Source organism: Anopheles nili, chromosome 3 (genome assembly GCF_943737925.1).
Source record: "Anopheles nili chromosome 3, idAnoNiliSN_F5_01, whole genome shotgun sequence".
Taxonomy (NCBI): domain Eukaryota; kingdom Metazoa; phylum Arthropoda; class Insecta; order Diptera; family Culicidae; genus Anopheles; species Anopheles nili.
This window is the reverse complement of record NC_071292.1, coordinates 73,887,391-73,901,954: the sequence shown is the minus strand read 5'-3', so window position 1 is coordinate 73,901,954 and position 14,564 is coordinate 73,887,391. Positions and strand designations below refer to the sequence as shown.

Sequence of the window (14,564 nt, the reverse complement as noted above, 5' to 3'; positions counted from 1 at the left end):
AAATGCAAAACCACCGTGACATCAGCGAGATGACATTTTCGTACGACATAGTGGACGCGAGAACTTGACAAATTAATGGCCCGAACCGTACCACCCAATCCACGCGCTTTAGCGTTCGGGTAGAGGAGTGTGCGACATTTTTTATCATCGCAGAATTGGTTTTCCTTGGACACTTTGACGCCACATAGAAGATGATCGGTGAGTAGTTTTTGCTACTAGTGTGGTGTGAAAATTGTCACTCAATTTCACAGCTGGAGGAAGTCAATTTTGTTCATGCACGAACCGCTATTGCGCGTTCGTTTTTATCGAGAACCTTGTCATTGCGAAAACATACATATAGACTGCAGAGGTAAACTTTATCCAGTTAAAAAAATCACAAACAAAGAGAGAAAAAAGAAAAAAGAAAACACTAGTTTGGCTTTTTTTTTTAAAGCGCCTCAATTTCTTAAAAATCAGCTTTTTGCCGAAATAATTTGAAATTTTTGAACATTGGTACTTATATATTTTTAATATTTTTATCATAACTTTTCATTCCTACTGAAGCCATGAACCCATTTTTCAGAGGACTCATGGCGTGTGCAGGATCCCGCTTCCTCCAATAATTCCCAATTTGAGCGAGTGAGCGCTAACGAGGAAAATGTCGCATAAACTTTTATTGCATTTTGCACCTTGACAGCTTGACCTATTTATATTTCCACCCACGATGTCCGTGTTACCATGTTGCCTGCGTTTTGGAAAAACTTTCAGCAGGGAAATGCACACACATTTGCCAAATAGGATAGAAAGGAGCGAGGGAATGAAGGGAGAGAAAAATGGCAACAATCTCTAAACCTATTATGAATAATGGGCAAACGGCCGAAGCGTAACCGACCGAGTAGACTCCTTTGCACGGAGGTCGACATCGCGCAGGACGACTGAAAATATCGCGAATATTAGCAAGAACTCCAATGCAGTCCACGTGCACCTATACTCATTTCCCACCTCCCAAGCACTAGAATAGCGCTTCCAGTTATCAAGCATGTTGTAGCTCGTTTCTTATCCCTCATCGGTATAAGCGTTTTTTTTTGCTTCGGTTACCACAAAACGAGGTATAAATTCAAGGTGTTGTCATGATATCGGACTCAGTTGATGGATTTGGAACTTTAGGCATAATGCCACTCCCGGTTAGCCCGTCGGGCCGATTGCGTCGTTTGTTTCCACATGGTGCGAGAAGATATATGCCACCCATGTATATAAATATCCATTTTTTTCCGGAAAGGCTAAATTTAGTTCTAGCCTTTTGATGGATGGCATTAATCAACGCGGTTGGCGTCGTCTTCCGGTGCGATGACGACCCGATCAGCGAGGGACTTTGCGATGTTTGTCGTAATCGTCTGCTTTAGTTCAAATTTTCGGCCGTTTCTGGGCAATATTTCAACGACTCGGAAAAAGCACCGAGGACCAGACATTGCTTGGGAGTGAAGAAAACGCGTTGCATTATGACACTTTAAAAGAATATTTAAAGCTTTAACTGAGTTAAGTTTAAGGTTTTTTGATTATGATCCACATATTCAAAAGTATAAAATACATTACGAATTGTCAAAAACACTTAAAAAAATTTAACGATTATGGGACGTCAATGATCTAAATATAAAAAAGACTAATAATACGTCTTTGCAAATATTTTACAAACTATAATCAAAAACTCGTTTGGTGATGGATAGCATGCATTGCGTTTTAATTTGTGTCTGGTGGTATTATACATACCACATCTACATTATATTATTAGACAAATCAAAACATTTTACTTATTTTTTCCGCATGCTACAAGACATACTTGAAAACACCCACTTCATCAATAAAAAATACACGTGAAATCGCTAGGTGCCATAGAATAATTTAGTAGTAAAAAATTCATATTAAAAACTGGATGAGATCTTTTTTTTTCTATCCATGGGATGATAAAATTTTATTAGCCACACTCGGATTGGGTATGCTCAGCTAATCCGCAACAAATTTCATAAACAAGAACCAAACGGTCGAGCGGAAGTACGAGATCGAAGTGAAAGCATATAAAACGCGCTCGCCGTTACGGTGTATCATGCCACGACCGAGAACAAAGGACCGGCGGCAATTAAAAATCATTATTCGTTAAAAGCGAGCCCACGACTGGCAAATTTACAATTTTCGCTTCATTTCCGCTGCACGCCAGAGCACGGACTGGCTGAGAGATGAAACGTGGACTTCCAAAACACAGAGTAGGTGCGGGTATTTTCCGCTTTAATGCCCCCCTGCTTTTAATGTTGTGTCGCACGGAAGTGAAAACATTTCATGGCCATGGTCATATTCTGTAGGTTTTGTATTTCCATCGTTTGGTTTTATATGCGATGTGGTTCTCTCGTTTCTTTTGCTTTGAATATATTCTCAAAAGTTACGCCGGCAAGAGATGAGATTACACTCAGAGCTGATGCTGCGGTGCTCTTTCTTCTAGAGCTGAACATCGATTCACCATCGACCGCATCGACAGATGTCGACGATGGGATATTCATGCGTCGCAAACCCTGGATGGGAGTCCCGCTCCGGATGGCCGACGATGAAGTCACCTGCCGTCGCGCTGCAGAATGGTACCTCTATTTTTACGACCTCAGCACACATGCTACAACCAAAATCTACCATTTTTACGGTCTCCAGAAAAACTTCCTCGCCCGCCAAAACTCACCATGGTCGGGGGTTGTGTTTGTGACAAGGCGAAAATGGTTTTTTGAAAACGACGACAAAGGCTACGCGACCAGTGCCAAACACGACGCGCGCGCGTAACTGCTCGCAAAACGCGATCTCTGTTATCATTCGTGAGCGCTACGTAGCTTCATTTTTATAGCTTCCTTTCTCAGCGCGGAAAAGCGAACCCAGCGACGGAAGTCGTAAAAAACTTTCCAGATCATGTGTTGCCGGGTGCCTTTATTCGTTCACACTGCACTGCCCATAGCGGCAAAGGTGTTGTTTTGATATTTAAAACTCCACCATTCGGGCCAGATGGTGAGCTTTTCCTGAGCTGGGTTCGCTGGACGGAATATGAAGGCCACATCCTTGGAGGCAAAATTAGAGAGCTCAAACTAATTTATAGAATATATTCGTATATATATGAAGATTTTTGCAAGTACAATTAAAAAAGAACTTCAATCAAGATGACTTACCTTAAAATCGATATAACCATTCTTATCCATATCGAACGTTCGAAAAACGTGATCGCAAAACTCTTCTGCGTTTCCAGACGGGAAGAACATTTTGTACATATCTACAAACTTCGCGGGCGTTAGCTTGCCGTTTGGACAATCTTGCTGCACAGACGAATGAAAAGAAGAATACAAAAGAGAGAAAAACATTAATACTAGTTCATTTTGAGGCGTTGTATAATAAACCGGGCGTTGTTATTACTGACTTCTTCATAGCGCGGTTTGTCGTAAGCCCAAAACAGTCTTATTTAAAAGCCACCGAATGTCCTAAGATGGTGAACCAGGAGAAAAACAGACGAACATTTTATGACCTCTATTTTGCACGAAACAGATTTTGACACTTGCGGAATTTTCCTTCTCCTAGCAGCACAGGCTTGAGTAATCTACCCCCTTTAAGCAGCATAAGGAGATACCAAAGCTGCGATCAAGCAATTTCCGTAGAAAGCTGGAAGGTACAAACATTTTCTACCGCTGCACGGCGAAACTTTCACTTCTCGAACAAAAAGCTCGCCACGCGGAACTGAGGAAGAATGTCACTGATGGTGGAAAAGGAGTGAAAAGAGCCAACGTGGAAACAAAAATTCCCAAAGCAAGCGGAAATTATAGCCAAACCAGCAGTGCGAGACGCCCGGCAATCAGGAAAGTTTTCCCAGTTAAAACAACATTTTCAAAACAACTCCAAGCACATGAAATTGTATTTTTTTTCCTTTAAATACAAATTTTAAACCTCGTCAGTGTTCGTTTATATTTATTTTTCATTCCCTTTTGGCGTTGCGTAAAATATTAAGACAAAATGGAAGAATGGAAGACCATTCTGAGCGGCTAGACTTTTCGATTTGTTTTTCGTGCGTCAAAGTTTTTCCCCATCGTTGTTCCGATGCGGTCAGTCGTGGTGTAAGAGAGCAGTAGAAGAGAACGAGACGTGCGATATCGTGGTACAGAAGGCCCCACGGGTCTAGGCTGCCATCAGACTTCTCCCTGGAGCCAGAATCAATGCTGGCAGGTTGATGAACGCCTTGTTCCCTTGTAGTTTATAGTTTTCCTTCACGCGTGAGCTTTCCAGCGCGTCTCGGTAAAAAAATACCTTCAGGCGTAACCGCATAGCCTGAGTAACCGAGGAGTGCGAAGGATAGACGACCGAGTCGTGGATGTGATATAATATTTGGCCAAAACTAGTCGACTTCATAAGCTCTGGTGGGATAGCAATTATCTCCAACCTTAATGTCATAATAAATCAATGCTTACATCAGACGACAGGGGAAATGGACGGAAATCCTAGAATGGCGACCGGGAGTGACGACGTAAATTTAACCTAGCCAAAATAAACTGGCAAGCAATTAAGAAAAGCCCTACAGACGCAACCGTGGCACGCGGGTAGCCAACTTAGCTGGTTGAAAGTTTTTGATGAGCATACCACCATCAGTAGAGGATGAGGAAATGCTGTTTATGGGTGTACGAGAACTTTTAACGCTTTTCTTTCCTACCCTTGTTCCAGAAGCAATGACAATTTTGTCCTTTACAACGTGGGACTGTCACCACAAGCAGCAGAAATGGGCCGGAAACTCATAGCTGAGCTAATTAACATTCGCTGCAATGGTTAATCGATAACAGCGTAATACCTTAAGGTTTAAGAAGTTACGATCAACTATGACCCAAACAACATTTTGAATATACAATAGAAGAACATTTTTTCACCTACATAACCGCAACATTTCAGCCAATTGTTCTTGTGATAAGAATATATCTACTCGCAACTGTATGTAAAAGACATATTTATCTGAATAAATATGGAAACATATTCAATAAATTACATATGTAACAATCATTTGAACATTTGATCTCAAGTGTCTAGCAAAAGTATACATAATTATACCATGTATTTGGTGTCATTGTGACTGACAACGCAATGTACCGTGCGAGTACATTTTTATGTACCGAGGGTGTCCTTTTCTTTGTTCACGGCTTGCACGAAACGGTCCAAAAACGCAATATAGATTAAAACACTCCCTGTTGAGGCGGTGCATAGACTAAAAAAATCAACTACGGTATCAGTTTACCAGGAAAAACGACAGCTCCTCGCTCCCAGTTTAGAAATAAGGAAAACTCGAACTGGAAATAAAAAAACTCATAACGTGCCGTAACACACATGTTTAACAAGGCCATCAATCAAGAACATACGCTAAGTTTCCCGAGATGTGAGACAATTTGTTCCTCTTCCCGTCACTCATACTATGATGTACAACTTTCCACCTGTATTCTTCGTGGAAAGTACCTGAAAATTTCAGGCACCGGGAAAGGAAATTCAACCGGATATTGATGACGTTGTGCGATATACATTGATAGCAAGAATGCCCGCAATGATGATGGATTGCATAGGAAACATGGTTACTAAATTTACCACATTCTTTGAGCTTTAAGTCTAAAAAATAATCGTTTTAATTTTACAAAAAAAAAATGGCCTTCGTAAGCTACCACACACTTTTATGACCGTTTTTAAGTATTCCGCAATGGCGAGGTCATGCTTGGAAGTTTCCACCTTCATGCCAGAGGCGAAACTTTGAAAAACCTACAGGTCATTAATTATTTACATATAAATTACACGTTTTATTATTATGTTTCCTCCATCTAACCCAAACCGCTACAAGCACTGGTAGAAAAATCGCAATCTTACCCTCATCATTTACCACAACGATGAAATCCACGTCAATGGGCCGCGTCAATCATGCGCGCCTAAAGCTAGGGAAAACTTTGGCAAGAGCAGCAACAGCAAAAAACACCAATTCCAGCCTAAGCCCTTGATTTCCATTCTTTGCGTTTTTGAGTTAGTGTGTGTTTTTGTATATAAATGCGTACGTGTGCCGTATTGTGTAGCTCAAGCCAGGAAGATGCAGAACCCGAGAAGGAGAAACAATCCTTTCAGCAGGGGTTGCACTTTTGTGTACAATTTTCAACCATCTAACAAACGAACACATACATAACAGGTTTTCAGTTAGTACTACCACCACGGAAGCGTTGGAATTGATTAATGAAATGCCACCTGCTGCCTGTTCATCAATTTCCGCTCTGTAGAGGCCTCAGCAGTGAGAGTGAGGAATTGACGCAAATTTTCAAACCGAAGGGAGGCAGAAAAAATAGAGTATTTCATTTTGTTTTATGGTCGATAACCGTCATTGTTAGGTCGTACGATGAACGAATACCAATAATGATGTTCTCTATACTTTTACCTTTCGTACCGTCGTTCACTCACTCTAGACGTTCCACAGGTGCTTTAAAATCTTGCTTAAAAGATTCATTGTGTGTCTACCACTAACCATCATGTTTCTGATTCGTTCAGAAACTAGAACAAAAATATCACATTGTTGTTCTCGCATATGCTCAAACACCGACATTCAAACCGGAGTCGGAACGAGTACCTTGCGAATTACTTGTACTTCAACCACGCAATTTTATCGACAAGTCGCGTCTATAAAAATGTCACGAATGACGAACGAACGAAATCAAGAGATATAGCGAAAGGGAAAAAATGTATAAAATGACTCTATAGCACGATTGCTACACGTCACACAGAAAAGGACGGTAGCAACATTCCGTTCACAACAATTCGTTCAATCGAGCTTTGAGCGAGCGGTGTTTGCTCACATGCCGGTGAGATGCGAGCTTTCCGCAACGTGGTACCGATACGAAAGGTGCGCGAGAGCTGCTCTCTATTTTGTGTATCGATTTTATTCTAATTTTATTCCAAGTATCAGCTCCCAACTTTCCACGTCCGCCTTGACTGCTGCCGTTATTCAATTCCTACAACATTCAGATCCATTCGACCGCGATTCGTCGAAAATATTAACCAGCTTGAAGATATTTCCAACGAAGGGAACAACAAAGAACGCGATCGAGTGTTCAAACTTTGAAATTAAGCATAACATTCACCAAATACGTGTCAAGTTACCCGGGGTTTTACGACTGGCGCTCTGTGGGAAACTCGCTTTCACATTCGAGCAAAACCGTACCAACGAAAATATTAGGCAAGAACAACCTCAAAAATACACACAAATACCAACGCGCAGCGACATAAAATATCCTAACCAGCCAAAACCGCTTGAACCCATCCAAATAAAGGCATTCAAGATGGTGTGCGAAATGTGCGTAAGCAAATGAGACGTTTACACCGATCGAGTATCGTCGCAAAAACACACGTCATCAGGCATCGACGAAGGACGTCATGGACCTGCCCCCGATATCGCGGGTGAGTATTGTGAAAAGATATTTCGGAAAGCTACCAAAACCATCGTCAATACGCTTCCCCGTGTATCTCCAATGCAAGTTTTCACTTCTTTGCTTCAAACGACCGTTCGTTGGTGAACAATTCGACCCATCGATTCAGGTAAGAATCTTGCAAAAGCCCATTGTTATGTATATTTTTGGGTAGAGAACGCTTTTCCATCGATGAGCGTAACGAGGAAAGGCGGAGGTGCCAACGAAGGAAGCCGTGCGCTCTTCCAAAAAGTAAGCAGTCCTGGGTTTTCCTTTCATTTTTTGGCTTTCTCCAACATACTACCACGGTCACCATAGAAATTTGGAACCTGTCTGCCATAGATTATGTCCACCATTTTGATGTAGGACCAACATTCCAGCATCGCCAACAATCGAGAAAGTTACAACGATGAAGAAAAACATCCCTTTTATTGGCCACTTTACCCAGCATCGGGATCGGGTATGCCAGAAGATGATTAACTCGTTAATTAAAATTTGCTTCGACACACAACAACGTTCTTTTCCAGGCGAGCTCTTTAATAAGCTGCTGAGGGACATCATGGAACGCGATTTTTTAAGCTGCTTTTCAACACTTCAATCATGAGAGGTGTTTTAGGGTATTTTCCGTCAAGCTCTAATTCGAATGAAAATTACATTTAGTCCGTTAAATTGTGGTACATGTGGTACTTCAACTGAACAAGATATTTTATCTCAATGAGAGAACAAATTTTAACACGTGTTAACTGTCGTAACACAAAACATTAAATTAGTAAAGTTTTCTACTTCATGTTTAAAAACCTACTTTATCAGAAAATTGCTAACAAAGACTACTCCCGGACAAATTTAATATTCCAAGCAGAGCGCTTCTGATTTATTTTGCCATACACAAGTTTGAACAAGCTAATGCATCTAAAAATCCATTACAAATTCAAGTGCCTTATGTTTTGGAGATAGTAAAGAACGCAATCACGCGCACCTTTCGACGCAAACATACTCACGCTCACGAGAAGCATGATGTAAAACCGAGTAAAGCACCGTCACGGATGGGAATGGGGTTAAATTTAGTAAGCTTTGTTCCGGTTTGCACGTTTATCGGTGTACGACCATGTCGTTCGAGGACGAATCAGGTCCTGTGAGGCGCGGGCATAACCAGTATCCCTCCAGCTGGTTGACTGCCATATAAATTGGATTCCGAAATGACCGTGGATGCGACCCGAACGAGCTAGCTGCCGGAGTCTGAGAAAGTTTCAACCCACGCGGATGCTTCGTATTTCTCCTGCTGGAGACCGTCCAGGAGCTGTCAGTGATCAGAAACCATATCGTGCACATATTCCTCGTTACCGAGTGCCCACAGCACACAGATGAGCGTTGTTTGCTCGACGTGCATATGTATGTGTTGGCTGTGGCTGACGAGTCTCAGCGCACTCCTTACGACAAGGAAACGTTACCGGAAGTGGAAAGCTATCGTGACGTCTCGTATTCAACGCCACTATCTCCACTACGGTATGCCAATTACACCGAGGCACGGCCGTATTCAACCAGTCGGTGGATAAAGTTTACATTGCTATTTTCTCTCAGAAAAACAATGGAGGCGCACGGTCCACGATAGCCTGGACTTTGACGTTTATGACCATCATTGTTTTCGCTCGTTGATTCTGCGCCGGATGCGCACAGAAAAGCGATACCAGTAAAGCGCTTTTTGAAAATTATATGATATAAATTAAATAAATCTATAATAATGTTCTCCAAAACGTTACCACAAAGAAAGCCACAAACGAGATTTGTGGTAACGGCCACCCTGCAGCCGTGATTGGTTCGAAAACATCGAAAAAATCTCGTCCAAGTGGATACTCTTTTCTGGAAACTGTTCTACCCTGCCTATTTCGTCAAGAAATTATATAAAAACTAACACTTGCTAGCCACGGACACTATTCTGATTGACACCACAAACTTTTCCTTGCACAACGAATGAATGTCATTTCGATTATGAAACATTCAACAACGTTTATCGAATGAATTATCATCACCTGCTCCATTCTGCAGCATTATATTGTGCATTCCTTGCGGGCACATCTTCAGGCGACATGGCCATAGCTTGCGCGCCAACAACAAGTGTGAAAGCTCCATGTCAAGACAAAGTTGAAAACAGCAATTGGCATGTCTCCACCCAGTTCCGGCAGCTCCACCTCGTTGTGGAATGGTTTCGAGCGTTAGCCCACGTAATGAAATCTAATTTCCAGCCCATGCACACAAGCCAAGTCTTAGATGACTCGCTCGGTTGTTGAACGCTTATCCCAACAATGCAATTGAAATTTCACACAAGATTATTGTAAACGTGAGGATAACGCATTCGATCTTCCAACCCATACGAGCGAAGGGTCGTTAAGGACGAACATCCTGTTACGCTCGATCACAGTGTTAAGCTAACTATGCTAATTCCCGTTCCTACAAAGGCACTGTGGGTTTTGCTTCGTTGTATGGTCTTATTTGTGAGGCATGACCTTACACGTAGCCGTTCGGGCGCTGAACCGTGCTCTAGTTCCACTGGATTGGTACGTGTGGTGCGGTTTTGTCCTGTCTAACCGATAAATTATGCCATCTGAACAAGGGCGACGGTTTGACCGAGCTTCGTGTATACACCCGCTCGAGTGCGGTTGATTAAGCAAACAAACCAACCGGCCAGCAACCAAACGGTGTAATGCATTGCAACATGGAATGAATACATTGTTTCGTGTTTTGCATTCGAAACAGAACCATGGACCGCAGCGATCGTAAAATAATCAGCGTTCAGATTGTTTGAAAACCCACCATTAAAACATAGCGAGCGTACATCCTTTTGATTCATGTTCTGCTGAGCTAATGGTATCATTATCAAGCTTCAAAGGGTTATGTTTGATTGGGGGAGTAAATAATCAAACACAGTATCTGACTCAGCAAAACTGTAAAATTTTCGTTAAACATTCCTCAAAAAGTGACCTTCAATCAAAAGGAAGCGTGCACTGAAGTAGGCAAATAGCAGGAATAATATTATCGAAAAAGAAATTTTCAATCTAACAATCTATAACAAACTAAAAATAATTATAAAAAATTTAAAATAAACTTAAGAATTCAGGTAGTAAATCGAGAGCAACGTATACCTTGAAAACGCCGTGATAATGACTAGACGCCGTTATTATGCTTAGACAACAAAACAAAAAAAAACAAAATTGCTTTTCCCAACAATAAAGAATCGTCCTTTTCAAACATTTTATAATGTTGTTGGAGCCGAATTGTTTGTATACCACTATTCAACCTACCACTCAAATACCGTTTATTTTTTCATTATTATTGGAACTCGATCCAAGGAAATGTCATGCATAAGAAGAAAGGTCTATTGACTTTAAAGCAAAAACGTGTTTAATAAATCATTCAAAGAGCAATTTTGTTATCAAACAAAATGATAAAAAATATCTTGGCTTCTAATTTAAAGCTTTGCGAACCTTCATTGAACAAGAAAAGGCAATCAATGGACATACGCATTAGTATCGTACGGTTTTGGTTCACACTCGAACATAGCCTGAATAGCCGAGCAACTCCAAAGGCGACCGATGTTCAGATAAATACCCAATGATATCGTCTCACAATCAGCTATAATTAGCCACCGCATCGGTCAGTCGCACCACCGGTTGGGCACTTCTTAATTAGCCTACCGTAACACGAGCCCATCTTGGGGTTGAATAAAATAAACAGAACCCTTCAGCCGCTCTTTGTTTCGCTTCGTTCGAGTCCACTTTTAGCTTAGCCAAAGGACGTTATTTCCATATGACGAACAGCAAGAGATTAAAGCTAGCTAAGACTAGGGAACAAACACACAGCTGGGACAACTGGCATATGTTGGAACGCACACTGGCTATCCCTGGACGTTATAGTAAGAGGTCAAATCAACAACAACAACATCCACAAATGGATGATTTGTTTTTCCAGGGGAACATTTTCTTGGGTCGGGGAGATAATGCAACAAGCGGAATAATTCGTTGATGTTGAAGTATCAAATTACAGTTAATGCTTTCTATAAACACGCTTCTACCTCACTGATGCACACCTACCAGCTCTGCTCGGGTTTTTGTGCCAAGCTGAGTTGCGCAATTCAGCCCAACTAAGCACGGTATGGTTATAGGATAGTATTTATTTTTTCATCCACACAAAAGAAATAAATGTAACCTTCATGGCTCCGAAAATCGCCACGCATCGCTACACAAGCATAGAAAAAGGCTCCTTTTTTGCCATGTATTTGAGAATTCTTTTTTCTCCAAAGACCGTCGTCTTATTTTCATTCACCTTTCAGCCGATCGTGTGAACGTAAACCCAGCAAAGAAGGATTAACGGATTATCTTAATTGATCCGAAATTACATCTGCTGTCCCACGAATTGATTTCGGCTGAAATGCGGCTCATGTTCAACCCACCAGCATTATTCCTCATTTGCGAGTGCTGTTCATTTATTTATGCATTTCGTATTAATTGTTCACCAATCATTGTACATCATCCTGGTCAGGAAATCTCTTGATGGTGTTGTTAAAAAAATATTCCATACCCATCGCTGAATAACAAACTCATTGCACTTCTTAAATTCATTATTTCAATGTAACTAAAGGCTTTCAAATTTATTAAAATCCCAATAGCCATTATGGTGCGTGCGCAATGGACAAGAGAAAAACAAATGCAAAATCCAACGAATACGGCGGCAGTATGGGTGAAAAATTAAATTTTCATTATTGAACAGCACAGTGGTCATGGGGCGGCGGACTCAACAGTTTGCCATCTAATAGCAGGGCCCAAATGGTTCATCCTCGCTCACGCAAACTTGTCAATCGATCGGAATCGTTCATCATCCCAACACAAAAGAACTCGCAACAGGAAGGGATACCATCCGGACAATCGATCCAGTGGATATGAAAATTTAATCATTATGTATATCGCCCTCCGGCGGCAGTATCGCACTTGTCGATCAATCGATACCCCGATCGATTCATATCTCGGCCGCTTGAAAAGGAAAATGTCACCAGATTTGAGCTCGCTTTCGACAAATCAAGAACTGTACTGGCAACGTCCCAAAACGCGGACTTGATAAAACCGTAACACACCTTAAAGTAGCTCCCTTCGTTAGCTAAAAATGCCGAAAGAAGAAAGAACCTTTGAAATGAGCTACTCAACATCCCAAACCCATATAAGCTTTGCTGCTTAGTACATTTAAAAGTAGAATAAAAAATCACGAACATTCTTCAATCACCTCAACGGATGGTGATACTCTCATGAACAAGGAACAAAACTCTCTGAATTTTCCGACATAAAGAAAATAAAAAAACATATGCAATAGTCAAAGTATAAAAACTCGTCACAAAACTGGATCGCATAAAGAGAACAAATATAATACCCATCTTTGCTTTACTATATCGGGTATAAGTGTGCCTCTTCAGAGGAAGATGGAAAAACTTTTGACTATTAAACGTTTGCATACACACGTGAAAAGCTGTGGTAGCCGAGATTTTTCTTTTCATCGAAATTGCATTATAGTTGATCTTTCCACACGGGTTGAAAGAATAGGCAACAAAATCATTTCGCATTCTCTCTCAGGCACTAAATGATGGAAATAGATGGAAATGAATGCGATTCAAACACCAAAGCCATCGGGTGAATCAGCCTTGAATTGCGAATGAGGGTAGATGAAATAAAAAAAGAGATCACACATTTGAATTTGTGCTCATAGAGACAGAGAAAAAAGAACTTGAAATGATGAGGAGCTAAGATCCATGTTGGCATAATGAAATGGAAAAGTGTTAAACTTCTAGCCACCACACTAGCGTCCTACAAACCCAAAAGCGCCTTCATTGTTAGACTTACACGCAAATTATGGAAGAAGGGAAATACAAAAAAATAGCTCATATATTTCAGTCTTATAAGACGGAGACCATACACGATGGAGATAGAAGCCGCCGTTTTTGCTACGAATACAAGCTAAGACAAAGAGAGACTTAAAATCAGCATAATAACTGCCGCTCAGTATATAAATGCAAGCAAAACTTTGCCTACAGTCGCCTGAAATTATAAAAAAACTGAATCATATCCTATAAGAAATGGCAGAATAGGGTGCTATCTAGAGGGACTTTCATGATAGAGTGAGGAGGTTCTACTCGCTATTATGTCGAACAAAAACTTACTAACGTAAAAGCCAACTTTGCCTGGCACAATGAATTTTTCTCAACTACAGCTCGATTCACATAGCCAGTTTCTAGCTAGTACACTGAGTAATCGCCGATCCTAATGCCGTGCAGTAACGAAAATGCGACCTCGTTTGCAAAAGGTCTCTCTCTTTTTCTTTTGGACCACTGTATGTAAACCACATACGTCACATACTACCCGTAATACAGCTTTTTGCAGCAGGTCTCCCTCCGGTGCTAGCTACCGGGAGGAAACTTTACTAATTGAATATGAGTAGATGGTTCTTCTGCGGTGTACCGTCCCAGGTTCGGTACGCCTGATTGCAGCTGATTATGTTTGCCGTACCAAAGGACCTAGATGCAATAGTTACAACAGCCTACACAGGAATACGAAGTCTAACGGAGCACGGAGGCGCTCCAAACAGCGAATCGACTACAGTCTACTCTTCGGTACACTGTGATCTCTCAGTTTCAATGCAACGAAGGACTGATATACTCGCGCGTGCATTAGCGGGTTGCAAGGTTTATGCGTGTGGGTGTGTAATTTGATTTATGGTTTCAATTAAATGATACCGTAAGGATTAGACAGCTATCGGTCTAATGGGAGAGCGCTACAAGGATGCCTCTTTAGTGGGAGAAGAAGCAAGGGAAAATTAATTATTGAAGCTGGAAGATTTCAGTACGAAAACGATCATGTGAGGGCATGGATGCCCATCACTTGAGGAACGGAACTTATATTTTTCTACCGCAAGATCAGCGTTGTGGGGCTTGTCCAACAAACGAAGAAGCACTATCTCCCCAACTGAAGACACTAATAAGTCTTCGATTAGATTTTTCCATCCGACACACACGAGCGACAAACAGTGGAGGCACAGATGTTCTGTCTCTGGTACTCTCAAAGTGATTTT

The 14,564-nt window shown here is 41.3% G+C and overlaps 2 protein-coding genes across 3 annotated transcripts in view; both read right to left on the bottom strand.

The window, feature by feature from the left end:
• Positions 1-14,564, bottom strand: part of LOC128725441 (neurocalcin homolog) — a 102,027-nt gene that overhangs the window by 37,850 nt on the left and 49,613 nt on the right. The gene's annotated exons all lie outside the window — the stretch shown is intronic.
• Positions 1-14,564, bottom strand: part of LOC128725442 (neuronal calcium sensor 2) — a 54,107-nt gene that overhangs the window by 17,632 nt on the left and 21,911 nt on the right. The window contains exon 3 of the mRNA XM_053819185.1: positions 3,174-3,317. Within this exon, the coding sequence (XP_053675160.1) occupies positions 3,174-3,317 (144 nt within the window). The remainder of the gene's footprint in view (positions 1-3,173; positions 3,318-14,564) is intronic.